Here is an 18,989-nt window from a genome sequence, read left to right as displayed (position 1 = left end):
AAAATGTTATGATAGATTAGAATAATTTTCAGATTGTCATGTTTATTAAAAAAACTCAGCTCTAACGTCTTTCACATCTCCATATTTTGTAATTGAGGTATTAAACTGTTATATTTCAAAAGTTCCCCTAAATTGTGACTATTAGTAAAAGGATAATCAAATTTTTACCTTACATGTAATACAATGGTCGTGTAAGTGATAATGAAACTAATACTTAAAACTTAAAAATGTTCAATATTTATTTGAGAAAAAAAAAAAAAAGAACTTTGTTTTTTCCTTCAACAAAGTTTTACTTTAATTGCTTCCTTAAAAAAAAAAAAAAACAATTTAAGTTTTTAACTTTAAATAAGTAAAAGATCTACTAGTTTTTAAATAAGTAAAAGATCTACTAATTTATGATAATTAGACACGATGTCCAAACAAAATACCACTTGAAAAATATGCCAGGAAAAGATGTCCCAGGAAAAAAGTAATTGTAGCGATTTTGTGAGATTGCATTGATTGTAGTGATCACAAAAAAGTGTGCATCATGAATTTGAGCAAGTAGTTCTCGAAAAGTTCCAGATTTATGACTTTTAGAAGAAGGCTTTAATTTTTTAGGATTTAAAATAGCATAACATATATGATACAAAGAAACTAAAAGTAATTAAAATAACTAAATTTGTTTAAAAAAGCAGCCAGACGTGGCTTTTTGGTTGATAAACAGATGTTTTTTTTTGCTTAGTCATTTTTCTATTTATGAATTCCATGCAGAAGGATATTATGTAGAAGAAGAACATTAAGTAAAAAGTTAAAATAACTCAAGTTTAAAAATGATTATAAATATTTAGAACAAACAAGTTAGGACCCGGTATTTGTATCATTTAAAGGCTAGGACTATAGAATCGATGGAATCAGCCTTTGAGAAATCATTTTTTGCAATTCTGTTTTTTAATTTAGAAACTACGATTAATCCTCTTTTTATGGATTGTCTGAATCTCTCTTTTTATTTCAAAACATCAATAATTCTCTTTGGTCATTAAGTAAATCCATGCATTTCAAAATGTATCCCAAACATACAAAATAAGATCATTCCTACAAAAATCCCAAAAGATTCCTCAATCATCCAAAACAAGATTGAACTTTTAAATATTTTTTTCTTTAAAGATTTTACCGGGGGTTATTATTTTTGGCCAAAAAAATTTTTTTCTTACAAATTTATTTCAACTTTTTGCTTTCAAAACATTTTTGCAATAACAGGAGGCAAAAGACGTTGAAAAAGTTTCAACTGTAAAGCTTTAACACCCTGAAATAATATTTTGCTAAAAGGTTCCAGTTTCTAAAAAATGAAAGGCTCCAAAAGCTTTCAAGGGGATTCTGCTCAATGAAGCGCCTAACATACTCATAAATCGCTAAGCACCCTAACGTAAAATAGAAAATTTGAACAAACTTTGTTTCGATATGCTTGAGGCACCGTACTTATTGTAAACTTATCTGACCTTCCGTGTTACATTACTTTGTTAGGAAAGTTTATGGCCCCGACAATTTTTTCCCATAAATTGAAAAGTTATACCTAGGTGTTTTAATTTAATATACGGCTGGTCCGTATAATAAATTAAAACACCTAGGGTAAGTCCGGGAAAGATGATTGTACAGGAGAGATGGCCAGTTCAGTTATTTTCGGAACTAAAAGCTAAAGAGCGCTACTTTATGCTTAGTTCGCTTCTCTCAGCCGAGACCGCTAGTGCACATACAAAGTTATAGTGAAATTAAATCAAGAAGTAAATACCTCTTTATTTGTTTTCAAAGTTGTAAAAATTTTTCAATGGATTCACATTTTACCTCGCGGTGAAAAAATTTCGATTGTAACTTGTAGTTTGTTTTTTTTATCTTGTTTATTATGATTGATTTATTTATCGTTCTAGAATCATTTAGATATCATTTAAGTCTCAAATTTTTAAGTATTGCTGTCATTCACTTTATCCCCATATGGCCAATAGGACCATGCGCAAATAGGACAGATGCCCATACACGGTCCTGTAAAGATGGCTTTATTTTAAACTTTATTTTTTATGTTTAATTAAATTTTTCACTACTTTTTTGTAGATTCTGAATGTCTATAAGAGAAAAACAGTTACAGGGCGCGGTAATTGGACTGAAGAATCAGTTAAAGTTGCTATTCATTCTGTTAAAAATCAGGAAATGAACATCTACTCTGCATCTAAAACCTACAGCATTTCACGTAAAAAATTCTAAAGAAGATACAAAAATGATGATGATAAAAAAGGACCAATGGGGCCATCTTCTATGCTTGGTGAACACAATGAACAAAAACTTGTGACTTGTATAAAAACCACTCAAAGTATAGGATTCCCATTGACTATTGATGATGTCAATAGCATTTCATTTCGCAGAACGACTAAACATCTAAACAGATTCAATAAAACAATTAAAAAAGCTAGTTATGATTGGATGCAACTGTTTTTGAAAAAACACCGTGATATTTTATTACGAAAGTCTGAAGGAGTCTCGTTGGCTAAATCTCAAGCTTTGAACAGAGTAGAAGGCGACGCTTATTTCAAGATAGTAGAACAGGTTTTTTCAATATGGATGAATCGGGTCTGCAATTAAATAATCGCCCAGGACACGTTTTGGCAGAAAAAAGATCAAAGGCTGTATCTGCAATAACTTCTACCGAGAATGGTGAAACTATTATTATTATTATTGGATGTTGCAATGCCGGAGGAACTTTTTTTGCCGCTTGCTTTCATTTTTAAAGATAAAAATAAAAAAGCTGAGTTCTCAGATGGAATGCCTCCAGGTTCGCAAGTTTTGATGTCAGAAAAGTTAGCTTACATAACATCTGTACTCTTCTTAGAATGGCTTAAAACATATATTCGTGTTGAGGAAACCACCGGGCAAGGCTTTACTTCTATTAGATGGCCATTCTTCCAAATGTAATTCAATAGAAATGTTAGAATATGCAGTTGCTAATGATGTCATATTGTTATCTATTCCAAGCCACACGTCGCACTATTTGTAACCATTAAATAAATCTGTGTTCAAATCTTTGAAAAGTCATTTTTACGAACCATTTAGACTTTGGAAAAAACAAAATCCCAGAAGGCGAATCACAAGACTATGTTTTGGCATGTTGTTCAGTAATGCTTGGGTAAAAGTTGCCTCCGTTGAAAATACTATTATAGGCTTTAAAGTTACGGGAGTATTTCCTTTTAACTCAACTGCAATACCGAAGTACGCATTTCTTACAAGCTTGGTAGATATAGCACCTAATCCAACTGCATGTCAAAGTTCACCCATAACATCACCTGTTTTAAATCCAATATCCTGTGCCAACTATAAAACGTCAATGTTTGAAGCAATACTGAGTACATCTAGAACGCCATTCGCTGCACAGAAAGTGATCTGCACTTATCAATCAAACCTTACTGACTCTTCCAAAGAAATTACTTCTAAATGCCAAAAATCAAAGAAAACAACTTTTAGTGCTTCTAACAACGATGGTGTGTAAAATTTTGAAAAAGAATTTACTTTTTACCACTGAAATTCACAGAAAGTTGTTGAAGCAAGAAAACGGGAAAAGCAAGTAAAACAGGCGAAGCAAGTAGACATTCTTCGAAATTCTGAATGTCATATAGAGTTAAGAAAAGCTAAAGAACAGGAATAAAAATGCCAATGTAGAGAAAAGAAAAATTAAAAAAAAAAGAAAAATTAATGGAAAATAAAGAGAATAAGATTGAGAAGATTAAGGTGGCCAGAAAGCGAAAGTTTGTTCAAAGGATTTCAGAAAGCAGTGAGGACGAAAAAGAACCAGTACTCTGTGATTCAGATATTGATACAGAAAATGAACAAGACAGCTGCACTGGATGTTGGGAAAATTATTACGCTACTCAACTTATTGAGGACTGGTTACAATGTGTCATTTGTTCATTTTGGATTCATGAAAACTGTACCGAATTTAACAGTATGTGTTCTAAATGTGGCCAAATAAAGAGAAGAAAAAAGATGCTGAAAACTAAAAAAAGAGTGAGGTAAACTACTGGCCATCATTCCCTTACTACCATGGTCATCTATCCCGGACACCTCGGGAGAGATGACCAATTGAGAATTTTCGTTATAGTTTTTTTTTTAAATTTATTTGATTAAATTTGTTAATTACTTAATAATCTTGTTTACTCAAATGATTAAATATTGGTCCGAAATAAATAGTTCGTAAAGAATGCCACTTGTTTGAGTTTTTATCCTCTAACAAAAACTACGACCATTTCCCCCGGATTTACCCTATTTGAATAAAAAATAGCAATTAAAAAAAAACAGTTAATTAACAGAAACTTGATTCTTTGTTTTATTATGATTTAAATTTATGTGAACAAAAAAAAAAAAGCAAATGTTTAGATTTAAAAATTTTATTTTGATATGTTTTTGAATAACTAAAATTAATTTCACCTTGATGTCAATTAAGTAATACATATGTGCCTTTTCCAAAATAATCCAAATAGATGAGTTTAAATGATCTATCTAATGATTTAATTCCATTTATAAGTCCTGATTCAGATTTACCAATTGTTAAATTTGTTTCGCTTCCGTTATGCTAAACTGAGCTAAGAATCAGACAACTAATTAATAACTTAAGTCATCATTGACCTCATTCTATCTTAACCACGTTTTATTTGAATTTGATTTTTCGTAAAAAAATTTCATGATAGAAAGCTATTTAAAACAAAAATTTCTTGGCTATTTGGAATTTTGTTTTTCTGCAAGTTATTATGCTTAGTTCTTTTAGTAAATTAATGTAGTTCTTTTAGTAAAGTTATTATGCTTAGTTCTTTTAGTAAATTGTTGCCTAATGTAGTTTTTTTTTTATCTTTTGATTGCAAGTGACAAAGAAAATAAATTGCAGGGGAAACAAAATCACAAATAGTGACCAAAGTCAACCCAGTTGATGTTATTGACTTTAAACAAGTTTGGCGAACATGTTAAAATAGAAATTTTAACTTGTTCGCCTAACTTTGGCTTTACAAAAGTCGAAACTTTTAAAGATGAATTAAAATTTATGGGCAGTAATGTGTATAAATTATATTCATATTCGAAATATATTTACTATTCAAAAAACTTATTACTATTATCATCATTATCATCATTATGATTTATTATTATTATTATTATTATTATTATTATTATTATTATTATTATTATTATTATTATTATTATTATTATTATTATTATTATTATTATTATTATTATTATTATTATCATTATTATTATTATTATTATTATTATTATTATTATTATTATTATTATTATTATTATTATTATTATTATTATTATTATTATTATTATTATTATTATTACTATTATTATTATTATTATTATTATTATTATTATTATTATTATTATTATTATTATTATTATTATTATTATTATTATTATTATTACTATTATTATTATTATTATTATTATTATTATTATTATTATTATTTATTATTATTATTATTATTATTATTACTATTATTATTATTATTATTATTATTATTATTATTACTATTATTATTATTATTATTATTATTATTATTATTATTATTATTATTATTATTATTATTATTATTATTATTATTATTATTATTATTATTATTATTATTATTATTATTATTATTATTATTATTATTATTATTACTATTATTATTATTATTATTATTATTATTACTATTATTATTATTATTATCATTATTATTATTATTATTATTATTATTATTATCATTATCATTATCATTATTATTATTATTATTATTATTATTATTATTATTATTATTATTATTATTATTATTATTATTATTATTATTATTATTATTATTACTATTATTATTATTATTATTATTATTATTATTATTATTATTATTATTATTATTATTATTATTATTATTATTATTATTACTATTATTATTATTATTATTATTATTATTATTATTATTATTATTTATTATTATTATTATTATTATTATTACTATTATTATTATTATTATTATTATTATTATTATTACTATTATTATTATTATTATTATTATTATTATTATTATTATTATTATTATTATTATTATTATTATTATTATTATTATTATTATTATTATTATTATTATTATTATTATTATTATTATTATTATTATTATTATTATTATTATTATTATTATTATTATTATTATTATTATTATCATTATTATTATTATTATTATTATTATTATTACTATTATCATCATTATTAATAGTAAAAGCAGCCAATCAGTTATGAAGACCATCAGCTTTAAAGAGAGCCAGTTGTTTAAATAGCTATTGTAAATAGATTTGTATGTAAAATGTATTAATGTTTATTATTGTTTTTTGCGTTTACTGTTCATTTTGTGTGAATTTTAAAAATTGTTGCGTCAAATTTTAGAAGTTAAAATATGTTTAATTTTACGGTACGTTAAAGCTAAACATGGTTGACCTCTTGGGACTATGATTGCCTATACAAAGTTGTAAATTAGTGTATGAAATGCTAATGGCTAATACGCTCCAAAAGTAATGATATGTGTAAATAAATATTTATGAGCTACTTTTTGTCCTTAACTTTGCTTTAAACTGAAGCAAATTGTGCCATTTATTAATGGCGATTAATTGACAAAGCAGATTTACATATTCAATGATCACTTTGCTTTCAATGATCACTTTTATGATCATTGAAAACAGGGGGATGTAAATCAAATATGATAAATGTAAATTTTCTAACCGGGGTTATTTTTTGCAATAGCTTTACTCAACTCTATAAGAAATAATCACCCCGTGTATAACAGGAACTCTTGAGAGATGGGTGTAAGCAACTTCTTTGGATATTTTTTATTTTTTTTATTGTATTACGTTGTAGGCATGATGATAGTTTTAACGTGCGACATCCGTTGATTTTTATCTCTTTTATAACTCTTTTAGACATTTATTAGTTGTCTATCTGATACGTTCGTCATGACAAAAAAAACCATTAAATTTTTTTGGTGATTTTTAATTTAAGTGTTTATGACAATTTCCGTCGACTTGAGGATTATTATTGAAGTGAGAAAAATGACTTCACGTTTTCGTGATCACTTTGAGTAACAGTATTATTTTGATCTTAATTGTCATCGTGGGCTCAATTTTAAACTTTAAATTAACGATACCTTTCTCCGGTGCATTCGTTATAATGTGATGATTCGTTATAATTGCTTTAATGAATGAGAATGTTTTTTAAAAAAAAAATTCCTTTTAAGTACAAAGTGTGTCGAGTGAACGCATGTTTTAAGTGAGTATAAAGTGTTGTATTAACGCATATTGAAATATTTCTTCAAATAGTTTTATGATAGTTTGTTATAAATGAAATTAAGTTGCTGAACTTTTTTTTTTTTTTTTTAAGAGAAAGAAGTTGAAAATGATTAAAGTTTGCATCTGGATTGTACTTTTGTCATTAACAAACGCCAAGCAGATAAGACCTTCATTCGAAGATTTTGAAAATGCAAAGTACGATCTTCTGAATTTAATTGAGTCAGATATAGAAGGAAAAAACTTACCGTTTATTGCTGGAGCTGTGCGTCTTGCATTTCACGATTGTGTGGGAGAGGGCTTTTGCGACGGATGCATTGATCATTCGAACCCTGGTAACGCAGGTTTAAAAGAATATTCTGATAAAATTGATGAGCTATATAAGAATTACACAGGAAAAATTTCTAGAGCGGATATGTATGCATTGGCTGCTGTTGTTGCTCTTAATAGGTCCACTTATGACGCTCCAGTAAAGTATCGAGGCTTAAAACAATTCAAAGTTGGTCGAAAAGATTGCAGCAAATCACCAGACGAAGATCAAGACGTCAATTTGCCTAAAGGAACTGATGGAACAAAAAAAACATTTGAGTTTTTTGCCAAAGAGTTTGGATTTAATGAGAGAGAAGCGACCACATTACTGGGAGCGCACACTCTGGGAAAATGTACTTTAGAAAACTCAGGTTTTGATGGAGCCTGGGTCGGAAAAGAGTTCTCTACTGTGAAACCAAGAGCAAATACATTAGCCCCTACAAGTATACTTGATAATGCCTACTACAGGGAGATCATAGATCACGTTGATTGGATACAAGTACCATTGAAGAGTGGAAAAAAACAGTGGCAGTTACCTAACCACCCCATTCCGAATGATGCTGTAGACCAAAATCAAAAAACAACATTGCTTTTGAACTCTGATATTTCACTTTCGTGGAACATTGAACCTATTGATGGGAATGGAACAGTTTCTTGCAAAGTGATAAAAGCAAAAACTCCTAAAACTTGTTCACACTCACCATCACATAAATATGCAAGAGAATTCGCACACAATAACAGAAAGTGGGTAGAAGAATTTACCTCTGTATTTAATCGCATGATAGAAAAAAACACTTATACTTTGCATCATGCACCCACAAGAAAATACCCCTACCGACCTTCTCCTTATAGCGACTTGACAATGAACAAGAATAGAGACTTGTTCATTGACGACGTAGTCAGTGATGTTGTTGATAGCTTAGTTGATAACGTGGTTAACAAAATGACAGAGGATTTTGAGGAAGACTACAATTAAGATAATGATAATAAACAAAAACAGAATTGTTATTATCATTTTTTTTTTTTCAAAGTTTTTGTGAAGGTTGAGAAAGTAGAAAGCTTTAACATTTATAACATTTTTGTATAAACTTTAGAAATAAAAAAAAATGCGAACAAATCATGCACGTTTAAACTATCGTAAAAATTCGAAAGGATTTAACCTCAAATTAGATCTTCTTAAGACCAAGCTTTAAGCCTATTAACAAAATGATGACCAGAGCTAGACAACTGATAGTTTTTTTTAACATCCAATATTACTTGGTTCGAATTCTTAATCCGATAACTCAATAGTTTTCCTAATTCGCTGGTCCGATAATTAGTATACAATTAGCTCAAAAAATATTGGGCCATTAATCTTTAGACCAATAATCCGTTAGTTCACAAAAAAAAATTATTAGAAACTTTTTTTAATTTTTTTTTACTTATTTTGAAAAAAAAATCACTTTTTGCTTTAAATATCTTGCCACCCAACTTGGTCAAGCATCACAGGGCATCACGGTTCTGTGGTAAAGTGGCCGTCTCCTGTGCGAGGCATTATCACCTTTTTATCACTCCTCTGGCTCATTGCAGTTTCAGGTCGGCTTGATTATCCCCTCCTCTTCCCCCTTCCCAACTCCAACCCCGCCCCTCTATTCCACCAAAAAAATATGGGAAGGATTCATTTGCTTTATTCCGAAGGTCATTGAATGAAAAAGCTTTCGATCGATGAGCATGCATGACCCCATTTGACACTCAATCGCTTGAAGGTATTCTAAGATATAGTTGTTGTATCAGCTCTAATTACTATTCATTTTAACCGCATTGCTATTCAGAAGTTGATATTATTACTGACTTTTTCATTATTGCGATAATAATTTGCGTAACGTAGTAATTTGCTGACCAAGCTTGGATATATTGTAATATTTATATTTCAAGGCTTCTTAATGAAAAGTAATTAATTTTATCTGAGAATGAGAAATGGTAGGCCTTGTATATTGCAGATACAGCTGTTGTGGGTACAGATTTGTATAAGAAGTTTAAACAAAAATTTCTTGATGAAGTAGACGCAAAAGATCGTAGAATGTTTTCTGATTAAATTAAGTTTTATTGCTTAGTTTATGTTTGATTGTTATTGTCACGAATTGTTATAATTTCAAAACTATGCTATTATTTCGAAAAAATCCTCCTATTTTAAATGAAAAAAATTTCTTTGGACCAAGTTTTCTTAAAAGTTTTTTTGGCATGTACTCCCTGGTTTTTTTTTGTTAATGATCTATTGGAGTGCTTCAAGGCTGAATATAGAAATAAAATATATCGATTTCACAAACTGTATAAAAACTGAGGAAAAGTTAAAAAGATTGAAAGCTCTTTGCGTTAACTGATTATAAATTTTATTTCACTATAATTCTATCATTTCAATGAAAATGACACTATCTGCTAGACATGTCCTTTTTCAGTTTTTCTAATGGCATTAAACATGGCAGCGTAACTTCACAAAGTGTTTATGATATTGAGTACATGAGTAAAAACTGATAGGTACTAGTACAGTTAAACCAAACCTACTCCAATTTGAAAAAATAAAAATTTATATAAAAAAAATTTTCAGTAGTATGTTGGATACTAAACAAAACCTGCTCATTGTAGATGTAAAACATTATTTGTTACGAAGGTTAATTAGAATGAATTTTATAAAATATTTTAGAACTCCAGATAAATTTATATTTTACCATACTGAAATAATTTTATTGCGTCAATCTGCGCCAATATTCAGAAATAATGCTTTGTTTTGGAAAAACGTTTTTTTTAATTTTATTTTCTGGCACAAAAAATGAAATTAAATTTATTTTTAATACATTTTTAGAACTTGCACAGTTTTTTGGAAAAAAAAAGACCACTGTAAACTCATTAGAGAGTTGAAATGTGCTATTGATCAGGATATAATATTAGGTAAACCTTGTTGATGGATAGCTTTGCATTCTAAAAGATCAAAGAATCTCTTCCGTGCTTAATCTTTAGTGCTTAATCGCCGTCTTTTCCCTTTCTATGTAGAATGTTAGTGTATAAAGAGGTAACATTGGTTGTTACAGAAATGATTCTAGAAGAAGTTCTTTGCAACTGTTACAACTTTTTGAAGTTGAATCCGAATGTTTTGGTCGGTGGTTGGATGAAGTATGCAAAGAACTTAGATAGATTATCGAAAGGTCACTTCCATCCTGATATCATAGGTCTTAGTAATATATGGATTTTATATTTTTGGTAAACCACGAACTAAGGTTAAGCAATGCGGTATTTTAGAGTGTAAAAAGTTTGCAATTTTTTGTCGGTTATCCGGTGAAGTTTCATCTAGTCGATCAGGTTATTAACGTCAGCAATTACGCAATAGAATGGTCATTTGCCAAGGGTTACAATCAGCTATATTTTTTTTATAAAAAGGTACCTGTTTTTTTACAAAATGGTGTCTATTTTTTTGTATCAAGCTGTTTCCATCGTACCATTCCTTCAGCAAGAATTGTTTAATTTTGTCCAAGTGCAAATTATTGATGTGTTGTAGAGGGTTCGCTGTTCGGTCCTCTACTTCGAAACTCAACTTCTGTATCTGATAGCTCGTGCGAGGAGATATTTGCTTCTATTCTAAACATTCCACGTAAACTAATTAGGCGAGCCACGATAAAGGTTAATAGCATTTAGCTATTGCATAGTTGGAAAATATGCTTTCAGCACGAGAGTCATTAAGAAGTTTGACAGCATATCAACATTTCTTTTTCTTACACTTTCGAAATCGTTCGTTTTTTATGTCTAAATATTGCAATCACAACATGTTTATACATTTTTGTTATAGATTTACGACTGATAAACCGATATCTAAAAAAAAAAACTTACTATGAAAAAAAAAAAGTTACAATAATAAGCTATCTTGTAGCACAATTTATGCCGTCATTTCATTTAATGATACAAATGAATCTGATTTCCTTTCAATGAAATAAATTGTTAGAGGAGATAACATCAAGAAGTTTATCAAAATAAAATAAAACTGAGGTAAAGCTTTATTGGCCAGCAATTTTTGCCACTCAGATATTTCCAAAGCTAAACAAACTGTGTGGTTCCGTAAAAAGCTTGGACAATATATTGAGCAAGAGTTTTTAGCACTGCAGGTACGAAACAACAATCAAATGCAAACAAACAAACAAGTGCAAATTTAAGTAAACGAATAACTAAAAATAATGAATAAATATATTGCTTAATGATTTTACTGTAACTTTTGCCCATTTTTAGTGGAATTGATGCTCGTAGTATCATGTTTATATGGTGCATAAAAACCTGTAAAATTTTCGAGTTTATTTCATTACTCTTGTATAAGCAACAGAAAGTGAGAGTAACTAATTCCTATTATGCAGCAATACAACTGGAAGCATTAGAACAACTTCACTTGAATTATAATTTATGGTTACGAGCAGCATTAATCATGACTAGAGACAGACAAAAATCATGGTAAAAAAAACAAAAAAAACCGCTAAGAGCACAGCAGTAGAATGCTAAGAACTTTTAAGAATTTTTTACACATTTTTTGCTAAGAATTCTTAAGAATTTTTTACCATGATTTTCGTCTGTTCTTTGATCGTCAGAGAATTATTTACCATGATTTTCGTCTGTTCCATAATATGGGGAATTTTATCTTAGCTACCAACCCTTTTTAAACTTGGCACTAAATAGTTCTAAATATTTCGACAGCTAACCCATGAATGACACTCACTTGAAAATAAATCGAAGCCATTCGTAGGTTCCTCTTTAGGGATCTTATTAATAAGTATATCGATGATGTATATTGAAATTTTATTAGAACTTCTGATTTCTCTTTTTATATTCACTTATAATATGCCATACAACTCATCAATTAGTCCGTTGTAAAGTTTGTTAAAAACATAATTTATCACTTGTGTGGATATTTAATTTTCTTTTGCCACATTTATTTATGGCAGATCGTATGTGAACTTATTTCGGAATTGACATTTTAATCTTTAACACCTCGCTTCACGCCGCGAAAATGTTAATGATAGTGATCCATGGACTTCGAAGAATCATCCTTCTTCAACTAAAGCAGCTTTAATTGATTCAGCTGTTGAGTTTCCAACAACCTTTGCAAGTTCCTGAGAAAGAGAGTGAAATTTTAAAAATACTTACAGCATTAAATTAAAACTAAAGACAAATGGTCAAACTCCGTAAAACTTCTACGCTTACAGCGATTGGTGCGTTAATGATGCCGGACAGAGCTTTAAAAAAAAGAAAAAAAAGATAAAGTTATTCAATAAATGAATCAAATTAAAACTGAATCAAATGAATGAAAAAGATTCTTTTAGTATGAGAGCGTAAAAAAAAAAATTTACTTTTAAAAGTTTTTAAAAGTTCCACAGCTTTCTTTTCGCCAACTCCAGGAAATAAAATGACAAACGATAGTAAAGCGTTTTCAACTGGTACACTGCTTGTTGACTTTGCATAAGTTTTGCTCTCACTATTTGCCTAAAAAAAAAAATCATATTGCATGACCATTTTGTCCTAAAAATATAAACTGCGTGACCACATGTCTAAAAAATTATATTACGCATTTAATTTCAATATAATTGGACATAAAGTTACCCAGCAAGCACACGACGTTGAAACAACGTTGAAATAACGTTGATCAACATCGATCAACGTTATTTCAACGTTGTGTGCTTGCTGGGTAAAGATCTGAAGAGCTGGTCATAAAAACATCCATCCCCGTTTCTAGTTTCCACCACAACTTTAAATTGTCTTCCCCTACCATTCTATGCCTTTTCATATACAAACAATTACTACCAAATATGGGAATAATTTAGGCAATAGAACTCGCTCAGTGATGATAACATTTTTCAGTAGTTCCAGGTCACGTGGCGGTTATCAGAAAAGATTTTTTTTTTAATTTTTATTTTTAAAGTACCTTGATGCATCATTATCATTTATCTTATCATTTAAACTTCATACATACATACATACATACATACATACATACATACATACATACATACATACATACATACATACATACATACATACATACATACATACATACATACATACATACATACATACATCGTACATACATACATACATACATACATACATACATACATACATACATACATACATACATACATACATACATACATACATACATACATACATACATACATACATACATACATAAGCATGCATACATACATACATCAGATCATCAAGGATGAAATTTGTAGTTAAGAATATTGCCAACTTTAACAGCTTATTATATGAATTGACTAAATATTTTACTGAATAAATCCTACCTTAGTAAATTGCTGAAATTTAACAAAATGTTTTGAGACATAAGTTAGGAAAGACTGCAAATTTTTTTCCTAAAGTTTTTGTTTAGGATTAGCAGCTACTTAAAGTTTGTACAATATTTACTGAAAAATAATGGGGGAAAAGAGCCAATAATTTTTCCCTTTACTAATAACTTAAGTAATGATATTTGCAGTAATGGTATAATGCTGAAATTTTTGCCCAAGGAGTTTAAAACCTCTTGAATCCAAAAATTATGTTTGTATCTTTCAAAACAATATAACATAATTTAGCTTAAGATCCACATAATGTACTTAGTAATGACAATAAAAAAGTGGTGTTGACAACTATAGCTCTAAAAGAAATCTGACTGAAAGAAAGAAACATTTGATTATGATTTCCTTAAAGATTAGATATCTACTTTACAGAGTAATTTTGTTTTGGCTATACATTTAGTTTAGGAGTTTTGAAGTTTTGATTTTCCATTTTTCTTCAAAAATTTGATAAGTAGAAACTAAAATATGTATGATAAAATGATAAAAGATGATACAAAGTATGATAATATTGTTAACTAACAAAACTTCAGAGTCTAAAACAACAACTAAAAAAATATAGCTGACAATTCTTGCTCCAACTGACTGGACAATAAAAAAAATTCCTAAAGAATTGAATTTAACAAACTTTGCTGCCCAAACTGCACAGATTAGCATTAAGAAAAGATATTTTAGCCATGTCTAATCCATAATAAGTTAGGAAAAACACTTTTTGATGAAAAAAGGATTATGTTAGCACAAGGAAAAATGTCCGGATGCAGAAATTTTGTAATGTTATGTAATTTAAAGGAAACTTATGTTACCTTCAAAATTCAGAAATAAAAAATAGGGTTTTCAAGATTTTGTTTATTGCAACCAAAATGGTGTAGTACTGTTGGTGCTTCAGAAACACATTGTATTGCAAGCAGACAATATCAACTCATTTTAAATAAGTATATATTGTATGTTTGTTAAGAACAAGCTGAACTTGGTAAAGTTAAAAAGTTGGATAAGTGGGTTCCATATAGACTGAATGAAAAACAGAAACAAAAGTTTTGTTTGGAAGCCTGCTTGATGTTGCTTTCTTATCACAAATATGATCCAGAATCAAGGTGTCAATTGTGATGAAAAATCCATGATAATAGCAAACATTTTGCACTGGTTGGACAAGGATGAATCCTCAAAATACACCCCTAAGTGTAATAATCATCAAAAGAAGCTGATGGTGAGTGTTTTGTTGTCTAACACAGGTATGATCTATTGTGATTTCATGTAACCTGACTTTTCAATCAAAGCAAAAAAAAATAGTGCAACAAACTAGACAAAATGATGCAAAAAAGATTAGATTGATCAACAGATCAACTCCTATCTTATTGCACATGCTACACAAATGATTTTGGGAAAACTATAGGAATTGGAGATAGAACTTTATCATCATTTTCCATACTCATCAGATCTAGCCTCTACTGACTATCAATTGTTCCTCAATTTATACAAATTTTTAAAAGGAAAAAAGTTATATTCAGACAAAGCTGTAAAATGGCTTTCCAGAAATTTGTTGAAATTCATCCATCTGGGCTTTATACCACTGGCTTGAAAGACCTGCTGCTTAAATGGCAAAAGTGTATAGACACAATGGGTGCATATCTTGATGAAGAAAATTTTTTTTTTTACCTACAAATTTCATCCTTGATGACCTGATACATGCATAAATTTATTCTATATATTGATGAAATATATTATACTGATTATAGTTTTTTTTTTATGGGAGAGCGAGAAAGATGTTTAACTTACAAATTGAAATATAAGAAGACCAATATCTTGCACACACGTGAAGGGAATTACTTGTACAAGTGACCCCAACATCTTCATTTGAAGTTGCTTAAAATATTGATCGCTAATTTCTGTTGACTCAGCCAATATTATCTTTTTACCAGCAAACTAAATTAAAAACAAATTTCCATTTGAATAGATTTTTGATTTTAATTTTTTAAAAAATGAACAAAATGATACTTTATTTTAAAGGTGCCATTTTGTGAAATATCTAATTTTAATAGTATAAGTTGTCAAAACAAAAGAAATAACAATTTATAACTTTTGCACATCACAAGTAATTTGCAGAGATTGGTGGTATATCTAGTGCCAAACATGAGATGAAGTGTAAAAACTAACAAAAAACTTAGCTCCTAATACTCCATCTCAAGCATCTATGAACTCATCTCTATGAACTATGCAATATATTGTTATGTATTTCATCACACTATTTAGTGAATATTGGAGAAATTATTTCTCCATAAAATTTTTATAATATTTTTTTAAATATTATATATTTGTATATATTTGAAAACATTAAGACTACTTGTTATCACCACAAGCATGTGTTTGGACCTTTACTTATATCAAAGAACTATAAATTAGAAAAAAATTTTTACTTATTTTATTGTTTTAAAACAAACCATGTTCATTGAATACTTTTGGTATTTTATTTGGCCAAATATTTATCTCTCTTGAAATGGCATGAAACATAAGTTCAAGGATACAGACTGTAAACCTGGATTGATATTTTGTCATTTCTGTATTCAGTTTCTGTCAAAATGCAATGGTTCTCCACAACAAAAACAAATATTGCTATGAAACCTTTATGAACTTAATATTGAAGTTTAAATAAGATAGCCTACTGTCAAAGTAGGTTTTTCTAAGTTTTTCATTTTGAAACCTAAATGATTCATCAGTATGGGAGCAAGTGAGACACATTCAGTATGTTTGTACTTCATGATGCTGCAATTTTTAAATTGCAATTGTAAAATAAATGTTATTCTTAATTATAAATTGTATCAATAAAAATGACTCTCTTAGTAGAATAAAAGGTAAAAAATCTGTAGCACTCAACTGTAGATCTATCGAATGTAAGATTTTTTGATTGTAAAGATTTTAAATATTTGAAAATATTTCATAATATACTAATTTTTCTTCAATTCTAAAATAATTTGAAAATGATGGAGATGCTGAAAAAAAAACAAACCAACAACAAATTGAAATTTTGAAGAAAGTTGAGAATGTCTTGTTGAAATATTTAGTGCATAGTAACAAGTATGTTTTGAAGTTTTGTACTGTTTTGTAATAGCAGCAGCAGCACCTGATTTTATAACTATGCCAGCTTTAAATGATTTTATTTCATCTAGCTATGACTTGTCAGCTTTGTATAGTGTTAAAGATATTAAAATTCATTGGTTGTGATAGCACAACTACAGATGCAAAACATGATGGAGGTGTACAGAAAATTATTAAAAAAATATCTGAGACCTTCCCATTTTGAAATCTTATTGCAAACATTACTTTGCAGCCAAAACAAGATTGAAAGAGGATTTTCTGTTAATAAATTTCAGGAAATTTATCTTTTAATTTTGTTTTGGCTGCATCTTAACCTGTCAAATTAACAACAACTATCTAGAAAAATTCCTGGAGTATCCTATAGTAGTTCTGTATATACCTGTTGCTTTCATTTTGATAAATTTATATATTCCCACCCTTAATGTGTATACCTAAAGACAAAAAAGTCTTTAGGATCGACCTTGTTAATGAAAGTTGAAAAGTGCAGGATGCCCTACTATATATATTTCTCTCTGAATGTTCAAATTCTATGTTAAACATAATACCAGCAAAGGTTCAACAATTTCACCCTTATTTTTATTAAATGGTACTGGAGTTGACAGTTGCTGAATTGATTGCCCATGAGAGAACTGATTAATCTATTACTTTATAGTAAAGAGAGATAATTTGAAAAAATAAATGCAAAACAAAAGTGAAAAATGACACATAAAAATACTTATCTTTTTGTTTTATTTAACTAATATTTTACACTATATATTTAGATTTGCTTGGATCACTGTTAAAAAAAAACTAATTGACTTTAAAACCCAACTGTCATTAAAAAGTTAATTACCTTTGTTAATTTTTGAACTTTGACTTGAAGCTCAGAGTCACCTACCAGATCTGCTTCATGTGCAATAACTAGAGCACAACTATTTGATGGGTAACAGTCAATCAAACCAAGAGTATCATCATAAAGCAACTTCAAACCAAATCCTAAAACCTTATGAAGGGAAAAAATTAATATACATTACATAAACAAAAAAAAACATTAACAAACATCCATCATGACCATGTTAACCCTTTAGCGCCCGTGTGGCAGATCTGCTACATAACTTCAGAAACCTTTTATGGCCATCCTGTCAACACAGTGATCTCAAAAACACCTTTTGTAGCATATTTACAACATATTTTTGTTGATCTGATTTAGCTAGGTTAATATAATTAGATAATCAAGACTTAAAAACACATCAAAATTGTCTTTTTAAAAATCGGATGATTGCTGTCAGACAAGGTATTTTCAAAGAGAGTTTTTTCCTGTTTTTTTACGAATATTAAAGCTTATTTGTTTATTTTATTTTAAATTAATAACACATGTAAGTTTTAGAAGTATTTAAGAGAGTTTCCTCTTTTTGAAACTATCACAAAATGCTATCTGAATTTATATGTATCACATATGCTACAATGACAAAATTGGGTTTGCTAGTGAAATTTTAAAATTTTATTTTTTAATTCATAATCTAGGCCCTAAAACAATTGCTTTTTGAAGTTTTTGGAGTTTTTTGAAAATTTTAAGCCCTGGTGGGCGCTAAAGGGTTAAACATTTTGATATACATTAAAAAAAAAAACTTATCCAATATTAGATAATAGTCAAACATTAAATAAATACTGATGGTATAAATACTCTTACCAGAAAGAGATCTGCTTACAGGGGAATTTTGATGTTTAGAGTTGATAATAATATGGCCATTAGGTACTTTTGAACCTTTCAAAGAAGGTTGTGTTGGAGTGATAGAACATTTTTTGTTTTGCATCTAGAGGGTATTTAAATTTGAAGAAAATTTTGAAATTTTAATATGTATTAGACAAATGGCCTGATATTTATTTATTAAATTCATAGATTATTACATGCTTCACTAACAATTCACC

At 28.5% G+C, this 18,989-nt stretch overlaps 1 protein-coding gene and 1 pseudogene across 3 annotated transcripts; one reads left to right on the top strand and one right to left on the bottom strand.

Moving 5' to 3' along the window:
* Positions 1-7,199: 7,199 nt before the first annotated feature.
* Positions 7,200-8,746, top strand: LOC145194450 (putative ascorbate peroxidase pseudogene; annotated as a pseudogene). Its single transcript, XR_016445994.1, has 2 exons — positions 7,200-7,303; positions 7,415-8,746. The product of XR_016445994.1 is annotated as a putative ascorbate peroxidase pseudogene (transcript).
* A 1,641-nt stretch (positions 8,747-10,387) lies between these two features.
* On the bottom strand, positions 10,388-18,989 carry LOC145194207 (Fanconi anemia core complex-associated protein 24-like). Of its 2 annotated transcripts, none has more exons than XM_090069476.1 (6): positions 18,751-18,989; positions 17,914-18,056; positions 15,765-15,911; positions 12,990-13,122; positions 12,844-12,875; positions 10,388-12,752 (listed from the first exon to the last, which is right to left on the bottom strand). In XM_090069476.1, exons 1-6 carry the CDS (start codon positions 18,872-18,874, stop codon positions 12,684-12,686), a joined length of 648 nt encoding a protein of 215 aa, XP_089925602.1. In that variant the 5' UTR covers positions 18,875-18,989; the 3' UTR covers positions 10,388-12,683. The 2 variants fall into 2 exon arrangements, with proteins under 2 accessions (XP_089925602.1, XP_089925603.1); XM_090069477.1 differs by having other exon boundaries at positions 11,363-11,403; positions 12,787-12,875.

This window comes from Hydra viridissima, unplaced genomic scaffold (assembly GCF_058129835.1).
Source record: "Hydra viridissima isolate aposymbiotic clone 2 unplaced genomic scaffold, HvirCarnegie_v1 scaffold_12, whole genome shotgun sequence".
NCBI lineage: Eukaryota > Metazoa > Cnidaria > Hydrozoa > Anthoathecata > Hydridae > Hydra > Hydra viridissima.
Note: the sequence above shows the minus strand (reverse complement) of the source record. Positions and strands in the feature narration are given on the sequence as shown.

Excerpts from the sequence above, each read along its gene's own strand:
- LOC145194207 (XM_090069476.1), bottom strand. The coding sequence starts at position 18,874 with ATGCAAAACAAAAAATGTTCTATCACTCCAACACAACCTTCTTTGAAA. Across the intron at positions 13,123-15,764 it reads GTCTTCTTATATTTCAATTT|GCAAATAGTGAGAGCAAAAC; the intron begins GTAAGTTAAACA and ends TTTTTTTTTTAG. Across the intron at positions 12,753-12,843 it reads TCATTAACGCACCAATCGCT|GAACTTGCAAAGGTTGTTGG; the intron begins GTAAGCGTAGAA and ends TCTCTTTCTCAG.